The sequence below is a fragment of the Piliocolobus tephrosceles genome, chromosome 5 (genome assembly GCF_002776525.5).
Source record: "Piliocolobus tephrosceles isolate RC106 chromosome 5, ASM277652v3, whole genome shotgun sequence".
NCBI classification, from domain to species: Eukaryota; Metazoa; Chordata; class Mammalia; order Primates; family Cercopithecidae; genus Piliocolobus; species Piliocolobus tephrosceles.
The window spans coordinates 62,501,471-62,526,819 of record NC_045438.1 but is presented as its reverse complement, the minus strand read 5'-3'; the positions used below and the strand labels follow the sequence as shown (position 1 = coordinate 62,526,819).

The 25,349-nt window shown below is 36.4% G+C and overlaps 1 protein-coding gene across 1 annotated transcript in view; it reads right to left on the bottom strand.

Moving 5' to 3' along the window:
- Nucleotides 1–25,349, bottom strand: part of AK9 (adenylate kinase 9) — a 197,616-nt gene that overhangs the window by 113,830 nt on the left and 58,437 nt on the right. Inside the window, exons 11-15 of the mRNA XM_023206014.2 lie at nucleotides 19,343–19,482; nucleotides 19,082–19,262; nucleotides 6,310–6,454; nucleotides 3,274–3,369; nucleotides 3,072–3,185 (exon numbers count right to left, since the gene is read on the bottom strand). Of these exons, the coding sequence (XP_023061782.2) occupies nucleotides 3,072–3,185; nucleotides 3,274–3,369; nucleotides 6,310–6,454; nucleotides 19,082–19,262; nucleotides 19,343–19,482 (676 nt within the window). The remainder of the gene's footprint in view (nucleotides 1–3,071; nucleotides 3,186–3,273; nucleotides 3,370–6,309; nucleotides 6,455–19,081; nucleotides 19,263–19,342; nucleotides 19,483–25,349) is intronic.

Genomic DNA, 25,349 nt, shown 5'->3' with positions numbered 1-25,349 from the left:
GCAGGAAACCTGCAAGAACCTGGCTTCTGTAGAAATTATATGGTACAAGGACTGTGTGAAAGCAAAGAAGGTAGTCAGTATGGACAAGTTGTAAGCCAAATTCCAAATCTTGATCTGAATGAGAACATTTCTACTGGATTAAAACAATGTGAATGCAGTATTTGTGGAAAAGTCTTTGTACGTCATTCCCTCCTTAATAGGCACATCCTAGCTCACTCAGGATACAAACCATATGGAGAGAAGCAATATAAATGTGAACAGTGTGGGAAATTCTTCATTTCTGATGATAACGCACAGTGGAAATCCAGCTTATAAATGTACGATATGTGGGAAAGCTTTTTATTTTCTCAATTCAGTTGAAAGACATCAGAGAGCTCACACAGGAGAAAAACCCTATAAATGTAAACAATGTGGTAAAGCGTTCACTGTTTCCGGTTCTTGTCTAATACATGAATGAACTCACACTGGAGAGAAACCCTACGAATGTAAGGAATGTGGGAAAACATTCAGATTTTCTTGTTCTTTTAAGACGCACGAAAGGACTCACACTGGAGAAAAACCCTACAAATGTACCAAATGTGATAAAGCCTTCAGCTCTTCCACTTCCCTTCATTACCATGGAAGCATTCATATTGGAGAGAGACCCTATAAATGTAAACAATGTGAAAGCCTTTAGTGGATTGAGTTCCCTTTATAACCACAGAAGTACTCGTACTGGAGAGAAACCCTATGAATGTAAACAATGTGACCAAGCCTTCAGTTCCCTCAGTTCCCTTCACCTCCATGAAAGAATTCATACGGGAGAAAAACTTTATGAATGTAAGAGATGCGGTAAAGCCTAACACTCGTTCCAGTCACCTTACTCGCCATGAAAGAAGTCATGATATAGACACTGGGTGTAGTGACTCAGCCTATAATCCCAGCACTTTGGGAGGCCAAGGTGTGTGTATTGCTTGAGCCCAGGAGTTCATAACCAGCCTGGATTAAAACAATGTGAAACAACCTGGGCAACATGGTGAAACTGTCTCTACAAAAAAATAAAATAATGCCAGGCGCGGTGGCTCACGCCAGCTATTCGGGAGGCTGAGGCAGAAGAATCACTTGAACCCAGGAGGCGGAGGTTTCAGTGAGCCAAGATTGTGCCACTCCAGCCTGGCGACAGAGTGAGACTCCATCTCAAAATAAATAAATAAATAAATAAAGCCCCTTGAATGTAAGAAATGTGGTAAAACATTTACTCTTTCCCATTCCCTCATAAACATGAAAGAGCTCACACTGTAGAGTAACCTTAAGAATGTAGGAAATGTGGTCAAGCCTTCAGATTTTCCCGTTTTTGAAGATTTGGGAGGACTCAGAGTGGAGAAAAGCCTTTTGAATTTAAATTTGTGGTAAGGCCTTCAATTGTGTTAGTTCCATTTGAAGACATCAGCTCATTCCTGAGAAAAACCCTATGAATGTCCAGAATGTGGGAATGTTTCATTTCTCTCATACCCACTCCAGGACATATGAAAATGCACACTGTAGCTGGCTGGACCGTGTAAATACAAGAACGTACACAGGATTAAAACTCTAATAGTTTAGAAACTGCAAGAATATTTTCAGTTTTAACATTTACTTGAAAAGTCATGTGAAAACTCCCACTGGAAAGAAGTTCTGTAAGTGAAGCTTTTCTAATTTGGAAAACCTGATGCAAATGAATTATCGTGCAGTGCTTGAAAAAAATGTATGAAATGTTACACAAGTTACAAGTATATTGATTTTATCAGTGGAAAAAAAAAGGAAACACTGAGGAAACAATGACATGTATTTTGAATATTACTGGGGAAACATAATTTGGAACAATTTTATGCAAAGCAATTTGACTCTGTCTATAGCTTCATATTTGTTAATTTAGTAATTCCTAGAAATCCCCAGGAATTCTAGAGAAATTGTGCAGTAACTTATAATGAGGGTTAAAATATTTCCCAATTAAGTAATATAATTAAATGGTAAATTATAAGTAAAAAAATGTAAAAAGTTTATATTATAGCTATTCTGTAATATTATATTACATATAATTATTATATAATGTTATATAATGTAGTGCTATATGCTCTTATGTTCAAATATTAATAGAAAAATTTTATAAGGATCAATAGCACAATGGGTAAATGATAAAATTTCACAGCTAAAATTGTGGCCTTAAGATGCTCTGATTCCAATACGTTAAAGTAGAGAGCTTTTAAAAAAGAATTTATGTTGAATAGGAGTAGTGAGATAGAGCATCCCAACAATTATAAATCATGCTGCTATAAAGACACATGCACACGTATGTTTATTGCAGCACTATTCACAACAGCAAAGACTAGGAACCAACCCAAATGTCCATCAATGATAGACTGGATTAAGAAAATGTGGCACATATACACCACGGAATACTATGCAGCAATAAAAAAAGGATGAGTTCATGTCATTTGTAGGGACATGGACGAAGCTGGAAACCATCATTCTCAGCAAACTATTGCAAGGACAGAAAAAAAAAAAAAAAAACACTGCATGTTCTCACTCATAGGTGGGAATTGAACAATGAGAACACTTGGACACAGGAAGGGGAACATTACACACCAGGGCCTGTTGTGGGGTGGGGTCTGGGGGAGGGATAGCATTAGGAGATATACCTAATGTAAATGACCAGTTAATGGGTGCAGCACACCAACATGGCACATGTATATGTATGTAACAAACCTGCACGTTGTGCACATGTACCCTAGAACTTAAAGTATAATAAAAAAATAAAAATAAAAAAGGATTTATGATATGATAATGATTGTATAACATTGGAAACATTCAAACATTTTTCTTTGGGCTCTAATTGTATCTGACTCCCCATTTATATGTTTTCTTCTTTATTCTAGTAAATTGACTTCTGTTCTATAGTTGTTCGGGTTAAATTCATAAGGAAAAATTTAGCTTTTTTCCTCCTGAAGTTTCCAATTTTGGGGATAATTTTAAGCATAAATATAAACATAATCAAATATGAAACAAATGAAAATGACATTCACAAACGTGGGATTAGCAATTCACTTTGTTACCATCTTTATCAACTTTAGCAGCTTGATCATGGAGGACATTTTCTGACTTTGTTTTGGCTTCTTCAGTGTCCACTAAAGAGCTGTCTCTGTCCCTTTGGGAGCCTTGAATGTACCCTGCAATGAAATAGTATTATACTTTATCAGCTAATCTATTTATATTAGGAATGATTTGGTCAATAACATCAGCAATATGTTTCTTTACCTTCTTCATCAATTGACGAGTGTGTTGCCTCCACTGGGAATACTCCAAACTCCATTTTTTCATATTGCCTTTGAAATTCTCTTAAAGTTGTTTCAGCTGAAATATAACAATGGGGGGTGTTAGCAAAAGGTAGTTGGGGATAGGGAGGCAGGTGGAGTGACCAAAAGCCCCTGCTTCAAAGTTAGATACACTTGAGTTTCAGTTCTGACTTACAAGCTGTAAGCGCTGTGTGGCTTTGGTAAACCACTTGATCTTTTTGTCTCAATTTCTAGGCAAAATGAGGATCTTTAAACTGAAAGCGCTGCTGTGAGGATTAAATGAGGTAATGAACATAAACACTTAAACTTGGAAAATGCTGGCACACAGGAAGGCCGTTCCACGTTGGCTGCCATCCTCTGTATAATCATGTAATTTTTATGTTAAAAAACCTCAATATTCTCCACTGACAAATTTTTCTTAAAAATATACTGAGGCAAAATTCAATAGCAAAAAATTCCAATTTAAAAATTTTAAGTAGAGTCACCCCTATTGTCAGATTTAGAATAATTAGTGAACTTGGAAAAGAAAATAAAAAGGCTTTTAAGTTTGCAGCATATGAGAGATAGCAACTATTGCTATATTCCAGTGGGAGAAGGTAATTTGTGGAAAGCTGTAAAATCTATGATTTAATGTTAGAATTTAATGTGAAAGAAACATTACAGATCACTGTTCTTCCTCCAGGAGCCCGGCTAACTTCCCGCCTTGGTCCAGATCTCAGTCAAATGTCCCCTCTTTGGAGATGTCTTCCCTGGGCATCTCAACATTTCAGTATCCCTACTCCAGTCACTGTCTGCCACATTACCATGTTATATTTTTTTCCCATCTGTTCCCTTGCCTTTTTTTTTTTTTTTTTAATTGCCTTCTGCCCTCTATTAAAATGTGAGCACTACAAGGACAGGGACTTTATGTGTCTTGTTCTCATCTGTATTGCTGGTGCCTAGAATAATGTCTAACACAAAGTAGGTACTCAAGTATTTGTTGAATGAATTAATAAATTCATTTTGTCTGGCCTTAAGTAGGTTGAATAACAAGCTACTTCAGTAGTCTGAGCCAATATTTCTCCAGCCTCAGTTTGTAAGTTGTCTGAGATATTTTAAATTTTTCAATTTTCAATTTTCATTTTGAAGGTAATATACTAAAAATATAACTTCACTCTAGATTGTCTGGATAACTGTTTGGATGGCATGCAATTTCAGTGCTGGTCTTTTTGTTGTTTTTTGTAATCTCTTGGGCACCATTATTTTATTTGTTTATAGGCTAACAGGAAAGAAGAGAGGCAGATTTACCAGGCAAATACTGTGTCCTCATCTAGCAAAAACCCAACCTTGCCATGTAGGGAGAAGTAATTTCCTTGCTATTTAAATAGTTTCGAGCACAGAAAATGTTGAGAAGCTTCCTAATTTATTTAAAAAGTTAAAAAAAAAAAAAAACTGATAGCAAACTTTGACAAATAGAGACCACCTCTCCCCGATCCCACTATAAAACAGTTACACCTAAGAATGTAGGGAAAAAGTCCTAAATAAACAAACAAAAGTAAAAAAAGTATGTTATAAGAATAATGAAAATGGGCACAGTGGCTCATGCCTGTAATCACAGCACTTTGGGAGGCCAAGGCTGGAGGATCACTTGAGGCTGGGAGTTAGAGACCAGCCTGGAAACCATACTGAGAGCCCTGTCTCTGACAGAAAAAAAAAAATCACCATGATAAAGTAAGGTTTATTTCAGAAATACAAGAATTGTTTAATGTTGGAAAATACATTAGTATAACTGATTAGTAGGTCAAAGGATTAAAAACTTAATGATTATCTTGAAAGATGCTGGCAATACATTTGATAATTTTCATTCTTTTTTCTTTTCCTTTTTTTTTTTTTTTTTTTTTGAGACAGGTTCTTTCTCTGTTGCTCATGCTGGAGTGTGGTGATGTGATCATAGCTCACTGCATCCTCAACCTCCTGGGCTCAAGTGATCCTCCCACCTTAGCCTCTTGAGTAGCTGAGTCTACAAGTATGGACCACCACACTCAACTAATTTTTTTTTTTTTTGTAGAAATAATGTCTCCCTTTGTTGCCCAGGCTGATCTTGAACTTTTGGCCTCAAGAGATCTTCCCACTTTGGCTTCGCAGAAGTTGGGATTACAGGTATGAGCCACTGAACTTGACTGCATTTGGCAATTTTCAGTATCTATTCCAGATAAAAATACTTAATAACCTGAAGGAGAAATATTGACAAGAACTCCTTCAAAGATGCTCAGTATCACAACCACTATTTGACATTCCAGAATTGCTCATCTACATAATTAGTCAAGAAAGGAAATAAATATAAGTATTGGAAAAAGAGGGGTTTAAACTATACTTCCTTTCAAATTATATGATTAGCTCTCTGGAAAACCCAAGAGAATCAACTGAAAGTCCATCAGAACTAGAAAGTAAGTTTAATAAAGTAGAAAGTTATAAATAAATATATGAAAATCAAATAGCTTTCCAACATACTGTTAATAACTACTTAGAAAATATTATAAAAAGATCTCATTCACTAGTAATAAAATGACAAAATATCTGGCAATAAGCTTATTAAGAAAACTGTAGACAATACATGAAGAAAGCTACCAAATACTATAGAAAGACAAAAATAGACTAAAAAATGGAGATTTCATGTCTGCATGAGAAGATTTAATAGTAAATATGAGAATTCTTACCAAATTATTATATAATATTAACACAATCCTCCCATTGGGATTTGTTGTAGAACTTGACAAAATTCTATAAGCATCCTAACTGAATCCTTCTGATTCATTTCCTTAGAGCTCTAGAATTGAAAATTTCTTTCTCTGCTTTTGAATTGGTTTATGTATATTCATTCCTTCGACCATTTGTTAAGAGTCTATCATGTGTAAAGTGCCAAGAATGCCAAGATGAGCTAAACAAAGTCCTTGCTTTCAAGTAGCCAGGCTTAATTTTCACCTAAACTTAAAACACACATTTTAAAAAGATGTTTCACCTTGTTTTCTCACTTGCAGTTCCGTGAGAAGCTTTTCTTTCACAACTTTAATTGCTGCTGCAGTGGCCTCAGCTATGGCATTTTCTACTAATGTTTCACGGGCTTTATCAAAACGTGGCTGAACAAGTTGGGCATAGTCGACTACCTGCAAAGAATATTTGAGAAAATCAATATAAGCAGGAGTTATTGTGACTGTAAAACACATTGTTCATCTATCTTTCTATATCTACCTGTATTTCTATCTCTATTCCAAAAATATTAATACTACTTGAGGTATATTTGGAGTTATGTTCAGAATTCACCTATTTTTGAGTACTTGCTTTAATAGAAATTCAGCCATATTTTTCATGTAGGATATTTATCTGTATATGTATTTATCATGTAGTATATATATTCAGATTATTATATATATTTTGACTTAACAGAAGTTAAAACATAGATATATATTTTTAAATCAATGTTATATGTATAACTTACATACAATAAAAGGCATACATCTTAAGTACACAGTATGATGAGTTTTAACAAATATATATATATATATATATATATATATATATATATATAAACCACAATCAAGATATAGAACATTTACTGGGTGTAGTGGCTAACATTTGTAATCCCAGTACTTTGGGAGGTTGAGGCAGGAGGATCCCTTGAGGCAAGGAGTTCGAGACCAGCCCGAACTTTTACATCACTCCCTAAATTCTCTTATGCTCCTTTGTTGTCAATCCTTTCCTGCCTCACTGCTTCCCCAGCTTTCATTCGTGGCCCCTGGCAACTACTTTCTGCTTTCTTTTACTATAAATTAGTGTTGCCTTTTCTAGAATTTCATATAAATGGCAGCATACAGTATATGATCTTTTTCAGGTTATCCCTCCTTAGCAGAATGTTTTGGAGATTTATCAGTGTTATTGTGGGTACGCTTTTTATTGTTGAGTGGATTTCATTGTATGAATATACTACAGTTTTTTATTCATTTATCTATTGATAGACATTTGGGTTGTGTTCTAGGTTTTGGTTATTATGAATAAAGCCGTGATGAACATTTGTACAGAAGTCTTTTTGTGGTTATGTGTTTCCTCTTCTCTTGGGTAAATACCTAGGAGTGAAATTCCTGGGCCATATGGTAAGTGTGTATATAACTGTATAATAAACCATCAAACTGTTTCCAAAATAGTTGAACTATTTTACATCCCTACCAGAAATATATGAAAGTTAGTTTCCTTGCATCCTCACCAATACTTGGTTTTGTGAAGCTTTTAAATTTTCCACTGGGTGTGAAGAAGTATCTCATTGTAGATTAAATTTACAGTTCCCTAATCATGAATACTTTTGAAATTCTTTATATATGCTTATTCACTTATTTTTTTCTCTTTAAGCATATGTTCAGCTTTTGCCTAAAATTGTGTTAGAATAATTTCTATGTTCCAGATATAAGTTGTCAGGTGGATAATAGATTTAATACAGAATATTGGGGTCTTAAAAATAGGATTCTATGTGTCTTTAATTAATATTTACAGATCTATATTCCCATTCTGCTTTTCTTTTGGTAGGCTTACACTGCTTTATTCCATGACAATAAATCTTCATCCACATCATCAGTTTTTAGTATGTGCATATAATTGCATCAGATGAATATGTTACAACTTATTTAACTAAAATATCAATACATATATGGTATACTATATATACATAACAGTACACACGTATACATATCATATACTATATATACTATTCATACATATACATATACAGATACACATATATTTATATACTTGCTGATAAGAGCATAACCATTAGGCATAGCAATTGGAAATACATATACAAGCCTAAAATCCATGCATATCCTTTGAACTGTCAATTCTGTTTTATGGATTTTTCTTAAAAAACTGTCAAAGATATGTTCATAATTTTTTTCTTCATAGCCTAGTTTATAGTAGCAAAAATGTATATACCAAAATATAGGTAATATATGTGTATTATATATTATCTATATGTGTATTATATATTATATATGTGTATGTATATACTATAGTTATATACAGTATACATAGCATACCATATACATTGTATACTATGTATATAATACGTAATATATATTTTATATACTATAGTATACTATATTATACATTATTAATGTATATTAATATCAATATAATATGTATTAATATAGTGTTATATTAATATTATATTACCATCATATATCAGGATAATAATACATTAATAATATATTAATATTAAATTGCATATTATATATTAATATATAATATATGCATAGTATGCTATATATGTATACATGTGTATTATAGGCATAAAATATATATGTCTATAATATAATGTAATATGTGTATTATAGACATAATATATACATATATATGATAATATGTATAAAATGTAGACAATATATAATACACATATTATAGATTATATTTTGGCATACACATTTTTGATACATAAACTAGGCTATGAGGAACACAATTATCTACATATCTTTGATAGTTTCTTTAGAAAAATCCATATAACAGAATTGGCAGTTCAAAGGATATGCATGGACTTTAGGTTTGCATATGTATTTCCAATTGCTATGCCTAATGGTTATACTCTTACTAGCAGTCTATGAGAATGTGCTTCTCCCATCCTAGGTACACATCGAAATTTGGTGTTTTTCATAATCTTTTAACTCTTACAATGAGATTGATATGACAAGTCTCTGATTTTTGGCATCTCTATCAGGGAGGTGGTATCCTTTTGCTAATGTTTAATGGCATTTGTATCTATTATTCTGTGAATTGCCTGTTTGTTTTTTTTTCTGTTGGGGTTTTATCTGCATATTGATTCATCTTTTTATATCTTAAAATGATAATTCCTTTATCTGACACATAATTCCTTTATCTGACACATATTGTGATGTGATGGGTTTAAAATAAGTCCACAAATCTTTTGACACACCTCCCTTTGGAAGGTGGAGCCTAATTCTCCTCTTTAGTGTAACTAGAACTTAGTAGTGACTTGCTTTAAATAGAGTACGATGCAAATGATAGCAGATGACTTTTAAGACTAAGTCATGAAAGACATTATAGCTTCCTCCTTGGTTTACTCTCTCTGAGGGTAGTCAGTTGCCAGGTCATGAAGACACATAAGCAGTCCTATGAAGAGATCCACATAGAAAGGAACTGAGGTCTCATTCATGTGACTGAGCCATCTTCCAGCCCCAGCCTAGTGTCAGATGAGTGCAGCCCCAGATGACATCTTACCTGTAGCCTCATGAAAGAACCTAGGACAGAACCACGTAGCTAAGCCACTCCTGAATTCCTGACTCAGAGAGACTATGCAAGATCATCAATGCTTACTGTTTCAAGTTGTTAGGGTAATTCTTTATGCAGTAATAGATGAGAAACACACACATGGCAAATATATACTCAGTATTTTCCTCTGTATGCTGTCAAAAGTTTTAGTTTCCTTCTAATGTTTTTCCTTTTTCCTTCTAATTTACTCTTTAAATAATCTGAAACTACCTGGATATAACTTTTTCTTCCCCAAATGATGAATTAGTTAGGAATCTTAGACACACACACACACACACACATCTCTTCTCCCACATCCCTCCATAAGCCTCCAAGAATTAGATAACACATTTTAAAAAAAAATATGCATTATTCATGTTATGCTTATAGAACAATTATTCACAATTACATAGAACACATTCATATTTCTGTTCTCGCACTTTAAAAAAAAAGCCCAGCCAGTAACTTTAATTTCTATCTTTTAACTCTTCTATTGAATTTTTCATTTGTGTTATATTTTCTTTTTTAATGTTCTTCCATCTTGCATATATTTTAATTTCAAAGGACCCTTTTTGTTTTCCAAATGTTCCCTTTTCTGTTTCTATTATCCTGATCTAGTTTCTAGATTCAATAATTACTCTTATTTTCCAGAACATATTAAAAAAATGGGGGTTGCTTAGTTTTCTATATACCTATCAATAATGAATTCCTAAACTCTTCTTCACAAGTATAAATTTCTGCTTGAAAATACATCAGGTAATCATCTCCCTGGAGCTATCTCTTCTAGAACCTTCTGGACTCCTACCCCAAACTGGATTGGTTATTTTCCAGGCTTCTAGGCCTGCAGAACAACTGACATCATGGGTTCTCTTTCCCCCACCATCTTGGGATTTCCTAACCCTCTTGATGCATGGATGCCCTTTTGCTTCTGGATCCCATGTCGCCATCTTGGTTTAGGCCCCCATTTTGATACACCACATCCTCTAGTAGCTTCTGACAAAGAATACATTAGAGGTAATTTTTTGCATGTGTGACTGAAAATGCCCTCATTGTATCATTAGAGTTCGTTTGCCTGAATATAAAATTCTAGGCTATCAGCCACTGCCCCCCCCAAAAATGTCTTCTGGCTTCCAGAGTTGTGGGTTGAGAAGTTCCATGTTATTTGAATTCCCAGTCCTTTCCATGGGACCTAGTTTTCCTCTCCAGAGTCTTCTAGGCTCATTTTTACAGAAGCTTCTGGATCTTTGCCCCCACTGTCTTATAATTTCAAAGTGATGTCCCTTCGTGTGGGTCTTTCTCCATCCATTTTACTGGGCATTTACTGTGTCATTTCTATCTGGAAGCATGTCCTTCAATCTGGGAAATTTTCTGCAGTTATTTCTTTGGTAATATTTTTTTCTCTGGTAGCTCCTACAAGAATTCCTATATGGATAATGAACACCCTAGACCGACCTTATGGTTTCTTTTCTTTTCTATTCTTTTTTCCATTTGTCAATTCATACTAATTTCTAGAAGGTAACTTTAATTTCTTTTCTTTTTTTTTTTTTTTTTTTTTGAGATGGAGTCTTGCTCTGTCGCCCAGGCTGGAGTGCAGTGGCTGGATCTCTGCTCACTGCAAGCTCCGCCTCTCGGGTTTACACCATTCTCCTGCCTCAGCCTCCCGAGTAGCTGGGACTACAGGCGCCCGCCACCTCGCCCAGCTAGTTTTTTGTATTTTTCAGTAGAGACGGGGTTTCACCATGTTAGCCAGGATGGTCTCGATCTCCTGACCTCGTGATCCGCCCGTCTCGGCCTCCAAAGTGCTGGGATTACAGGCTTGAGCCACCGCGCCCAGCCGGTAACTTTAAATTTCTATCTTTTAACTCTTCTATTGAATTTTTCATTTGTGTTATATTTTCTTTTTTAATGTTCTTCCATCTTGCATATATTTTAATTTCAAAGGACCCTTTTTGTTTTCCAAATGTTCCCTTTTCTGTTTCTATTATCCTGATCTAGTTTCTAGATTCAATAATTACTCTTATTTTCCAGAACATATTAATAATTGGAAGCTTCATTTGCATATTGTTTCTTTAGTGCGTGGGTGATTTGGCTTGGCAATTGTAATATGAAACTCTTAGTCATCAGAAGGCCAGAAAGTGACTTTTACCCAAAAATGTCTTTGTGTTAACTCATTTTTCAAGGACATTTTTCACTTGCTATATACTTCTAGGATGGCTTTTCTTCTTGTAGTTGTTTAAAGCTCTTGTTTCATTGTTTTCTGATTGCCATTGCTTCTGATGAAAAGTTGGCAGTCATTTGTATCAATGTTTTCTTCTATTTAATGTATCAATTTTTCTGTGGCTGCTTTAGGGGAGGGATCTCCCACCCTCAGGCCATGGACCTGTAGGAACTGAGCGGCACTGCAGGAGGTGAGCAGTCCAACAAGCATTACGGCCTGAGCTCTGCTTCTTGTCAGAGCAGAGGCAGTTTTAGATTCTCATAGGCGCACAAACCCTATTGTGAACTGCACATGCAAGGGATCTGGTTTGTGTGCTCCTTATGAGAATTTAATGCCTGAGGATCTGAAGTGGAACAGTTTCATCCTGAACCCATCCTCCACCCCCACAACCCAGTCTGTGGAAAAACTGTCTTCCATAAAACCAGTCCATGGTGCCAAAAACGTTGGGGACTGCTGCTTTTGGGGTTTTCACCATTAAATATGATGTGTGTAGGTGTGGTTTTCCTTGTATTTATCCTGTTTGGGGCTTGCTGAGCTTCTTGGACCTATAAGTCAATCTATAATTTTTTGGTTTCTGCTTGGTTTCTTAATTTAAGTAAAGTTGACAATGATATCTTCAAGTATTTATTTTTCTGTCCTGTTTCCATTATCATCTTCTTCTGGGACTCCATTGACTCACATTAGACAATTTGATTTGTCCCACAGGTCCCTGAAGCTCTGTTCATTTTTTTCAATATTTTTTTCTCCCTCTGTTCTTCAGACTGGAAATGTTTTTTTGATCTGTGTTCAAGTTCTTCCACAAATTCCAATCTGCAGTCAAACTAATTCAGTAAAACGTTCAGTTTGGTTTTTATATTTTTAGTGCAGGATTTCCATTTGGTTCTGTTTTAAGTAGTTTTTTCATTTATCTTAAGAGATTCTCTACTCTCTTATAAAGACCTTAAGCATATTTATAACAGCCATTTTAAAGATTTTATCTGCTAAATCCATCATTTGGTTCATTTCAGGGCCAGTTTCTATTGTCTCCCTTTTTCTTGATATGGGTAACATTTTCCTGTTTCTTTGCATGTCTTGTAATGTATGTTGGACATTGTGGATGATACGTTATTAGGGACTTTGAATTCTGTTATCTTCCTCTGAAGACTGTCAATGTTGACTTTTGTTCTATCACGCAGTTCAGTTACAGTCATGTGTTGCTTAATAATGGGGATACATTCTGAGAAATGTGTCATAAGGTGATTTTGTTGTGCAAACAGCATAGAGTGTACTTACACAAACTTAGAGGGTACAGCTTACTAAACACCTAGGCTATGTGGTATAGCCTATTGCTCCTAGGCTACAAACCTGTACAGCATGTTGCTGTACTGTAACATTTTGCAAGCAACTGTAACACAATGTTAAGGATTTATATGTCTAAACATATCTAAATATAGAAAAGGTGCTGTACAAATATGGCATAAACATTTTTTAAATGCTACACCTGTATAGGGAACTTACCATGAATGAAACTTGCAAGACTAGAAGTTGATCTGGGTGAGACAGTGGGTGGTGAGTGAATAAGAAGGTCTAGGACATTATTTTATACTACTATAGACTTTATAAACAATGTAAACTTAGGCTACACTAAATTTATTTAAAATTTTTTTTCTTTGTTCAACAATAAATTAACCTTGTCTTATTATAGCTTTTTTACTTTATAAACTTTCAAAATTTTTAAACTTTTTGACTCTTTTTCAACAATTCTTAGCTTACAACACAAACTCATTGTACAGATGTACCAAATAGGTTCTTTGTATCTTTATAAGCTTTTTTCTATTTTTTGATTTTTAAACTTTTTTGTTAAAACCCAAGACACAAATACACACAGTAGCCTAGCCCTACACAGGGTCAGGATTATCAATATCACTGTCTTCCTCCTGTACATCTTGTCCCACTGGAAGGTCTTCAGGGACAATAACATGCATGGAGCTGTCATCTCCTATGACAACAATGCCTTCTGGAATATCTCCTGAAGGACTCGCCTGAGGCTGTTTTACAGTTAACGTTTTCTATAAGTAGAAGGAGTACATTCTAAAATAATGATTAAAAGTATAGTATAGTAAATACTAAACCATTAACATCATTATTACTGTCAAGTATTACATAACTGTACATAATCGTATGTGCTATGCTTTTATACGTCTGGCAGCACAGTAGGTCTGTTTATAGCAGCATTACAAACACATGAGTAACTTGTGCTATGATGTTACAGTGGCTATGACTTCACTAGGTGATGAGAAATTTGCAGCTCCATTATAATCTTGTGGGACCACTGTTGTATATGCAACACATGACTGTATTCGTTTACCACATTGAACTTCTGTTTTTTGTTTTTTTGAGACAGAGTCTCTCCTTGTCATCCAGGCTGGAGTGCAGTAGTGTAACTGCAACCTCCACCTCCTGGAGGTCACTGCAACCTCCACCTCCTGGGTTCAAACAATTCTCCTGACTCAGTCTCCCGAATAACTGGGATTATAAATGTGCACCACCACACCTGGCTACTTTTCGTATTTGTAGAGATGGAGTTTTACCATGTTGGCCAAACTGGTCTCAAACTCTTGGCTTCAAGTGAACCGCCCTCCTCAGCCTCCCAAAGTGCTGGGATTACAGGGTACTGCAACTTGCCTGAACTTCTATTTTATGCTTTATTAAATCCAATATTTGGAAAGCCCCCGAGTATTTCCCAATTTGATAGGGTTCAATCTCCAAATTCAGTCCCCCAGATTTCATTGAGGAGTGGTTTTAGGCTTGGTAACGGAGGGTGTAGAGTAGGCCTTAATGTAGGTTGTAGTCCTTATTCCTAAGGGATGGCCTTTACAGTGTGTCAGCTCAGTGTTCCGGTAACAAGGCCTCTCCTTTGCAACTAGGCCAGATGTAGGAGCCATCCTTCGATAAGCTTTGTGAAGTCTCCTTTGGGAAGCTCTTGGCCACGCACACTTGGGCCTCGCTCCCAGCCTACTCACAAACAGCTCCCTTCTCCCTGCTCCTCTGCTTCACAGTGCAGGTTGCTTCAGAACTGAGCTCAGCCTCCTCAGCTCCATAGAAGCACCATGCTCTGCTTGTCCTGTCAGGAAACTGTCCCCATCCACACAGATAATTGGGGTAACCAAGTAGCTCACCTCATGAATTTCTCTTCCCTCAGGGATCACACATTAGGAGGGCTAGTTCCCCTGTCATGGCTGTAATTTAAAGATTCTTAAAAAGATGGTAGCCATGTATAGTTCCATCAGTAGTTTTTAAAACTTCCCATTCATACATGTTCTCATTAGAACAAAAGTTGTCATTCTTTTGACATGGGTGAAAATTTTCATCTTACTATTATTTTATGTTACTTATCTGCTGATGAGGTTAGGCATCTTTCATAAGTTTCTTCCACTGACAACTCATCTTCTGTGGTTTTCTCTAGCTATCTGTTGCCTATTTTCCTAGGTTTGCCTATCTTCATCCTTTTGATCTATAGGCGGTCTAAGTATACAGTGCCAGAAACATGTTTTTAGTTATACTTGTTTCGAAGATCTCCCAGGCTACTGGGTTTCATTTAAAAAAACAGAGGCCTTGTATCAGAGAGAAATGTTTTATGCTCTGATGAAATATAATTATCAATCTTAAAAAAATTATTTTGGGGTATTGTCTAATTGCTGCATAACAAAGTACCTAAAAACTTAAGGACTTAAAAAATATTATTTCAGTTTCTGAGGGTCAGAAATAATAATTTTTCATGATTTTATTTTATTGTATTTTATTTTACTTTTTTAGAGAAGAAGTCTCAACATTTTGCCCAGGCTAGCCTCAAACTCCTAGACTCAAGGGATCCTCCTGCCTCAGCCTCCCAAAGTGCTGGGTTTACAGGCATGAGCCACCATGCCAGCTGATTTTTCGTTATTTTACATGGAAAATTTATAATGCATTATACCTTGACTCAAATTCTATAATGTAACTAAAACATAAGCAGAGGCCTATTACAAGTAACAGGCAATCATGTTGTTTGGATGCAAAATGGTTAAAACATCATTATGTGATCACCAAACAATTAATATGATTGGTGATACACATTTGTTTTCCATGCAGTAAAATGGTCTTTCTTAGGGCCAGCAACATTTGAGACTCCGTTACTGACACATGAGGGAGTTTTCTAAACACTCAACGCTTGATTTTGACATTCTACCACTTGTATTTGAAATGTATCGCACCATCTTTCCTGACTATTATAAATTTAAAATGTAGAATTTTCTTTTGGAAATGTAAATATAAACAGTATTTGAAAAATTTTGTATTGGAAGATATGTATGGTCTATGATGTTTGCACATTAAAAACCAGGTGATGTTTTACAGGAAAACATTATATAGGAATACATTTTAAGGATATGTTTGAATTATAAGACCCTTGTACTACCTAAGAAGTATAAAAGTACCAATTTATATTGGAAGTAATATGTCAGGCATTATTTCTTGGGTGACTCTTTAAAGAAAATAATATATAACATGCAAGAAAATAGAGAAAAGTTTTAATTAGTTAAAAATGATATTACCTAGGATAGCATCAAAACCCATCAAATACCCAGAGCTCTGTGCAAATTTCTACACAGGAAACTCTAAATTATTACTAACATAAATTAAAGAGGGCTAAATAACTAGTAAAATGTATCATGTTTATGGACTAGAAGAGTCAATATTGTAAAGATGTCCATTCCTCCAACTGATCTATAAATGTTATGCTATCCCAGTTAAAATCCCAAAAGATTTTTCTACATAAAATTGCAAAGGTCTAAGAATAGCCAATGCACTCCTGAAAGAGAACAATAAGATAGAAGACTTTGCTTTATTTGACATCAAGACTTATTGTAAAGTTAAAATAATTAAGTCAATGTAGTACTGGCAAAATACTAATAAAATGATGAAATAGATCAGTGAGGCTCAGTATGGTGGTTCATACTTGTAATCCCAGTACTTTGGGAGGCTGAGGTGGGAGGACCATTTGAGGCAAGGAGCTCCCGAGATCAGCCAGGACAACATAGCAAGGCCACATCTCTACAAAAAAATACAAAAATTAGCCAGGCATGGTGGTGTGCATCTATCATCTCAGCTACTCAGGAGGCTGTGGTGGGAAGATTGTTGGAGCCCAGGAGTTAGAGGATGCAGTGAACTACGATGGTATCATTGCATTTCAGCCTGGGCAATAGAGCAAGACCTTGTCTCAAAAAGAAAAGAAAAGGAAAAAAGAAATAGATCACTGAGCACCAAAAGAGACACACATATGTATAAAGACATGATATAAGACAAAGGGGGCAAACAGTTGATAACGGATGATCTTTTCTTCAATGATCCTGAAACAACTGAATATCTATATGGGAAAAAGTAAAACTTACATTGTCCTTCACATTATAAGAAAGTCAAGTCTAGGTGGATTATATATCTAAATGTGAAAGTCAAAACAATAAAGCTTTTAGAAGTTAATATAGGACAATATCCTCATGATGCTTGGGTGGAAACATTTTCTTAAGTGTGACATAAAAAGCACTAATGATAACAGACAAGGTTGATAAATCATTTCTCATTGAAATAAAGAACTTCTGTTTATTAAAAGATGCCATTAGAAAAGTGAAATGGCAAGACACAGAGAGACAAAGAATAGTCATAATGCATATAATCAATAGAGAACTTGTATATAGATAATATTAGGAACTCTTACTAATAATATACAAAAACACAACTAAAAATGAGTAAGACAGTTGAGAAAACACTTCAAAAAGAGAATATCTAAATGGCCAGTAAACATATGAAAGAGATTCAACCTCATTAGCCATTAGGGAAATGCAAATTAAAACCACAGTGAGATACTATTATACACTCACTAAAATGGCTAGAATTAGAAAGACTGACCATAGTAAGAGTTGACAGGAATGTGGAATAATGGAACTCTTATACACTGCTGATAGTATTGTGAACTAATGGAACTACTTTGGAAAACAATTTGGCATTATCTACACAAGTTGAACATATGTCCATGTGTGCACCAAGAGACACATACAAGAATGTTTATAGTAGTGTTATTTACTCCAATCTGGAATCAGTCCAAGTTTTATTAGTGCTCAAATGTGGATAAATACATTATGGTATAAGTCAATCAACAGAATACAATAAAACAATAAAAATGAATAAACTGCAGCTATATTCAATAGTGTGGACAAATATCATAATTATAATGTTAAGTGAAAGAAGCCAGGCACAAAGAAGATAAATTGTTTTAAGTCTATAAAGTTCAAAAAAACATGCAAAACTAGCCTATGGTATTTGGACGTATGCTTCCATGGCAAAACCGTAAAAGAAGTGTGGAAGTGAATGCCATAAAATTCTGGCAGTGGTTACCTTAGTGTGGAGAGTGAGGAGACTGGTATTGAGAAGAAACATGAGAGGGCTTCTGGGTGCTGGCAACATTCCAAATTTGACCTGGGTGGTGGTTACATGGGGGTTTATTTTGCGATAACTCAGTGGGCTTCACTTTTCTGTATGTTTGTTATGTTTCATAATGAAAAAGTTAAAAGCAAATAGAATACTCTTGTGCTTAAAAGAATGCAGCAGCACTCTGAACAACTTCTAACACCTTCCCATGGCCTGAATTGCTCTGTCTTTAGCCATGATCTTGTGCCATTCCTTCTTGCATAGGCAATCCTCAAGTCACACTGCCCCTTCTAGAATTCCTCCACATTCCAATCCTTCATCAAATCTTTTGGCTCTGCCTTCAAATTATATCCCAAATATGCTTGTTTCTTACCACTTTTACTGCTATCACTCTTGTCCAAGCTAAAAATAATTTCATTTACTGAGAGTGGAGAACAAGATTACTGAGGGAGAAGGTGTCAAGGTGTTGGGAGGATCATTTTTGTAATAGTGAAATCACCATGAATTAGGACAGGAGTGAGTATATGGGGAGAATGAGAGTGAGCCAGGAGTAGTGAAACCCAGGGGACCGAAGATGAGTAGAACCAAGAAAGCTAATAGGTGGCAGAGTCTGAATGACATGATATTTACATCGGGGAGCTTTTGGGAAGCAGGGAGGGACTCTGGTCTGGAAGCAGCAATAAACAACAAAAAGAATGCCTTCCCTATTCCAAGCCCAGTGGAATAACTATTCAATTGAAACATGAAATTTTAAAAACCGAGTACAAATAAAATCCAACAAATTATAATCAAGTATAGATAGATACATGACAGATAGATAGATAGTTACCTTTCCTTTGTAATTTTCTGCAAGCATATTGCAAAGTGTTGTTTTCCCTGAATATTGAGGTCCAAATATGAATACTTTACATGGTGGTGCTGGCATAGGTGGAAGCAGATAGGGACGTGGATTCAATACAAATGGTTTTAATGCTTCTTCTGATGAAAGACAGTAGATTTTACCTAGAAAACTTAAAATATGCCATATTAGTAAGCAACTGAAAAGATGTATGAGGAAGTTTTAAAATTAGGTTCTGAAAATCTTACTTACCTCACAGAATAATCTGGTAATCCTGAATAAATGTTACCATCTTTTAAATTCACAGGACATATACGTCCCCATTTACTTCTCTGCCATCTGTATCTTGCTGCAATAAGTTTATAAGATGCAAGAGTACGAAATAACTCATCCTGTGAATTGCAAATACTACATTAAAAATATGGGCATAAATTTTGCTGAAATTAGGAGTATTAAATATTTCATTTATTATTTTATAGTGCTTTACTATTTAATAAATAATTTGAAAAGGAAATTTTGGCTTTTTTCTTAATTGCAACATTCTGCACTTGTCCTTGATTTAATAAGACTAGTTTACATTTAAGTTAAAATATCTTTAAATTCTACTGAGCAATTTCTGTCATATGGTAAAATAAGCATAAGGTAGATAGTACATTTTCTATCATCTTCCTTAGAAAACAGATTCTGAAAAATTCTTATTAAAATTTTTTGAAAATGTACCAGATTCTTAGCTAATTTACCTTGGCTTTTACGTATACCTAAGATGTTATGTACAGATTGTTTTTGCATTTACTTAGCTATAAGTGGTACTTTAATTCTTAAAATGTAAAGTCTCCTTCATCAGCAATCCTTTCTGTTGGTGACCTCCAGATAAGTTAAGAAATACTTTTCTACAGACTGCAAAATTCTGTAGAAAACTGCTAACTCTCAGTTGGGAACATGCTTATTTTATTTTATATTTATGCTTATTTTACCATATGATAGAAAGGTTGCTTGAAAGGTTTATCTGTCCTTGTGGTTCCTTAGCAGGGGATGAGAAAACTGGTGAGAGATGGCATGGTGAGTATTATGGTTTGAATGTCCCCCCCAGACTCAGGTTGAAATTTAATTGCCATTGTGATGGTATTAAGAGGTAGGGCTGTTAAGAGGTGATTAGATCGTGAGTGCTCTGCCCTCAAGAATAGATTAATGTCCTTATCTCAGGAGTGGGTAAGTTATTTTGAGAGTAGACTTATTATAAAGGCAAGTTCAGCCCCCTCTTGCCCTGGCTCTTGCACTCTTTTGTTCTTCCACCTTCCACAATGGGAAACCCAGCACAAAGGCCCTCACCAGATGCTGGTGCCATGCACTTGGACTTCCCAGGCTCCAAATAAACTTATTTCTGTGAACCAAATAAATTTATTTTCTTTATAAATTACCTAGTCTGTGGTATTCTGCTATAGCAAAAGAAAATGAAGAGAGTGGGCAATGGCCAGGGGAAATCTGCTCCCCCCAACCTCAGATGTGGGTCACACATGTATATGCTGGCTTCAGAGCTGACTATGCAATGCAGATAAGATTGTGAGCTATGATTTTCCCTGGACCACTGCAGCATCAGAGAACAAAGAGGCATGTGCACTGCAGGGATGCTACATGAATGTTCCCAAGTGAGAGCTGGAAGTGATAATAAATGTTAAGGAAACTGTCAGTGCTTAGGAGAGTTGCGTAAGACCAATAACCTCATCCATGGAGCATATTAAGCTACAGGCCTTCTCCACAGAGTTCCTGGACAATGAGCTAGGGACTGAAACCATGGCCAGTTAGGTCAGGAGGCAGTCACTCTTTCCTTATCATCCATATTTCCCACCCATACATGAAAAAAGTATTTGAATAGACCATAAGTATTCTCTAAAAGGTTAAGTATTTGAATAGCAGACCATGTTCCTCTCTCAATTTCATGCCCGTGAGGCCACATGTTCAGCAGGTGCTGAGGGGAGAGGAGAAGATAAGCTTTTGAATAAATTTGATATTACAGGCTACAAAATGGTCAGGACTGGCTTCTGGTTAAACAAAGCAGACTGAAAACATGAATTTATGTTTGCTGCTTTCCTAAAACCTCACTAAAATGACAGTAGGAGAATAAAAAAAGGAAATAAAACTCATGAAGACACAGAGAATGGGAGAAGAGACTAGAGAAGCTGATCAGAGCTGGCTATAGCTACACAATTTTTTAAGTTAGAAAGCAGATGGATGAGTGGTAACTGACTTATATCAGAGAAAGGTGAAAGAAAGCCAAATATCTGTGGAGCAAAGATAGGTATGGGAGGGGTAGGAACAACAAGGAGCCAGTGGATTCACTTTGCAAAACCCTGGAAAGACGTGGGACCTTGTGATACCATGTACCTCTGAAGGGGAATAAATGGAGAGCAGAAAACAGTATAACTGATTGGAAGTCTTTGAAAGAAGGTGCTAGTGCCAGAGCCATTCCCACTCTACTTGGTGCCCCCCACCACCTCTCTCCCAGTGAGAAGACCAGAAGCATACTTTCGGGAGCGACTTAACCAGAGGAGCATGTGAGGGACCCCAGATACAGCCAAGGTAGTGGAGCAGGGGCAGAAGAAAGCTGGCCACTATAACCACTACCCTCAAGCTCTACTCCTACCCATCCTCTTGCTGAAGAACCTCTGGACCTTTCCATGATCCAGCAACTAAGGGTTAATGCCTGGCAAATGTCTTCAGCACTTCTGCCAGCTCTGCTGTGATTGGGTGAATGCTCTTGCACAGCACAAACTAATTTGCCAGAGCTAGGACAAAATGAAAATTATAGGACCCTTGTTCTACAATTAGTAAGAATTTCAAGACTGCAGCAGCAGAGAATTAAACTAAGCACATGGGCCTGTATGAAGTTCATGAAGCCAGCCCTGCCCCTACAATACAGCTGTTAAATTTTTAAAATATCACCATTGGTTATAGGCACTTTAAAAGCATAATCTCATGTAATCTTTACAATAACACAACGCCATAGGGATTGTTGTCCCTTTTTTAATATATACCATTGAATAAAGGGCAGCAAGGTTAAGCAGAGTCACAGGTCTGATAGGCTGTACTGCTGAATTCAAATCCAGGTCTGTGTGACTCAAAAACCAAAACTTCTACTGTGCCAGGTGCCAGTCTGACCCTGTCCTTCCTCCTACTGCACAAACCCAGGCCCATGTCCCCATCTACCTGCACGGCCCTTCCTCTCCAGCAACTCAGCAGATGCTACAGTTCTCTCACTCTTCGCCAGGATGCTGGAGTCTACAGTAAGGTCTCTGTGTGTTTCCTACCCCTTTAAACCAGTGGTTCTCTTCCCTGGCTGCATACTAGAATCTCCTAGGGGAGATTTTTGGGTTTGTTTTTGGTTTTTATAATTGTGGTAAAATACACATCACATAAAATTTGTTTTTGTAACCACCTTTAAGCATACAATTCAGTGGTATTAAGTATATTCACTGTGTTGTGCAACCACCACCTGTATTCATTTCCAGAACTTTTCCACCATCCCAAACAGAACTCTGTACTCATGAAATAACTCTCCTTCCCCCCGCAGCCCCTGGTAACCTCTACCCTACATTCTGTCTCTACGAATTTGTCTATTCTGTGTATCTCGTATAAGTGGAATCATTTGTCTGCCCTTGTGTATCTGCTTGTTTCACTTAGTACGTTTTCACGGATATTTTATCATATATAAGAATTTTACTCCTCTTTAAGGTTGAATAATATTCCATCACACACACACACACACACACACACACACACACACACACACACACACAAACACACACACTCTACATTTTGTTTATCAGTTCATCCACTGATGGACATTGGGTTATTTCCACCTTCTGGCTATTGTGAATAAAGGTGCTAGAAATATTGGTGTACAAGTATCTGTTTGAGTTCCTGGTTTCAATCCTTTGGGGGAAATGCCTAGAAGGGTAATTGCTGGATAGATGAGAATTCTATGTTTAACTTTTTGAGCAACCACCAAACTATTTTAAACAGCAGCCGCACCATTTTACATCCCCACCAACAATGTAAGAGGGTTCTCATTTCTCATCAACATTTTTTATTTCTCATTTTTTGAATAATAGCACCCCAGTGGATATGAGATGGCATCTTATTGTAGTTTTGATTTGCGTTTCCTTAATGGCTAGTGATATTGAGCATCTTTTCATGTACTTATTGGCCATTTATATATCTTCTCTAGAGAAATGTCTATTCAAATCCTTTGCCTATTTTTGAACCAGATTTTTTTTATTGTTGTGGAGTTGTAGTTGTTCTTACATATTCTGCATATTAATCCCTATCAGATATATGATTTTCAAATATTCTTCTCCTTTCTGTGGGTTGTCTTTTTACTCTACTGATTGATGTGTTTTCCTTTTTTTTGTAGAGATGGGGTTTCACCATGTTGGCTAGGCTGGTCTCAAACCCCTGGCCTCAAGTGATCTGCCTGCCTCAGCTTCCCAAAGTACTGGGATTACAGGCATGAGCCACTGCGCCTGGCCTCTACTCATAGTGTTGATGCAGAAAAGTTTTTTGGTATTTTTTCTTTTGTAGTCTGTGCCTTTGATGTCATATCCTATTTTGTTTTGTTTCACTTAATGACAGAGCCCTGCCTTAGAAATTCTGTTTTAACTGGCTTCGGCGTTGTTACGTTTAAAAAGCTTCCTAGATGACCCCATTTTGCAGTCAGGGCTGGGAATCACTGCTTTAAATATTCCCATTATATTGATTCTCTAAAAATCATCTGCCTTTAGCTGAAGATTATTCATCTAAAGTCCTTTAAAAACACAGGAACTTGTAGATCAATCAACTTTAATTAACCAGGCTCTTTTGGTGTCCCAAGAGTTAAAGTAGGGGTTCTCAGACGTAAGTGGGTACAGGAATTTGTTCTAGATTTTGTAAAAATACATTTTCAGGTTCCATCTCCAGAGAGTCCGGTTCAATCAGTCTGGGATTCGGGCCTCAGGGATTTGTATTTGTAGTAAGCTTCCCAGGTGATTCTTTTGAGGTGGGCTTGACTGCCAGGTAGAAATGCTACTTAAGGGATATGAATAATGACTCCAGCATACACAGCCATATCTTTTTCCCTTTTATGAAAAAGGAGGCAGGTCCACCTAGTTAGTCACACAGCTTATGAACTACAACCTTACACCTATGCCTCATGCATGCAACGCTTTCTAAGGACAAACTTTCTGGCCAGAAATTTCCTGCAGGTTTTATAGATACTTTTTCTCTTTCCTTCAGTGACGACCTAGAACAGGAGGCCTCAGTACCCAGTTTATTTTTCCCAGCCTCTGTTCTGACCAAGCTCACTTTTCTTCCTCTTCAGCACCAGTTCATATTGCAGAGGTCCCAGCTCGTATTCCAGTTATGTGGACACACTGAGATCTTGTTATGATACGGGATAACAAAATGACCTCTTTCTTCAAAGATTTTAAAATTTGAATTATATCTATTTATGATCATGACATATGTTTTGGTTTTTATCTTATTTTTATTTTTGAGACAGGGTCTTGCCCTATCACGTAGACTAGAGTGCAGTGGCACAATCATGGCTCACTGCAGCCTTAACCTCTAGGCTCAGCTGATCCCCCCATCTCAGCCTCTCAAATAGTTGGGATTATGGGCATGTGCTATCATGCCTGGTTAATTATTTTTTATTTTTTATTATACTTCAAGTTTTAGGGTACATGTGCACAACATGCAGGTTTATTACACACGTATACATGTGCCATGGTGGTTTGATGCACCCATCAACTCATCATTTACATTAGGTATTTCTTCTGACGCTATCCCTCCTCCAGCCCCACACCCCATGACAGGCCCCGGTGTGTGATGTTCCGTGGCCTGTGTCTAAGTGTTCTCATTGTTCAGTTCCCACCTATGAGTGAGAACATGAAGTGTTTATTTTCTGTCCTTGCCATAGTTTGCTCAGAATGATGGTTTTCAGCTGCATCCATGTCCCTACAAAGGACATGAAATCCTTTTTTATGGCTGCATAGTATTCCATGGTGCATATGTGCCACATTTTCTTAATCCAGTCTATCATTGATGGACATTTGAGTTGGTTCCAAGTCTTTGCTGTTGTGAATAGTGCCATAATAAACATACGTGTGCATGTGTCTTTACAGCAGCCTGATTTATAATCCTTTGGGTATATACCCAGTAATGGGATTGCTGGGTCCAATGGTACTTCCAGTTCTAGATCCTTGAGGAATCGCCACACTGTTTTCCA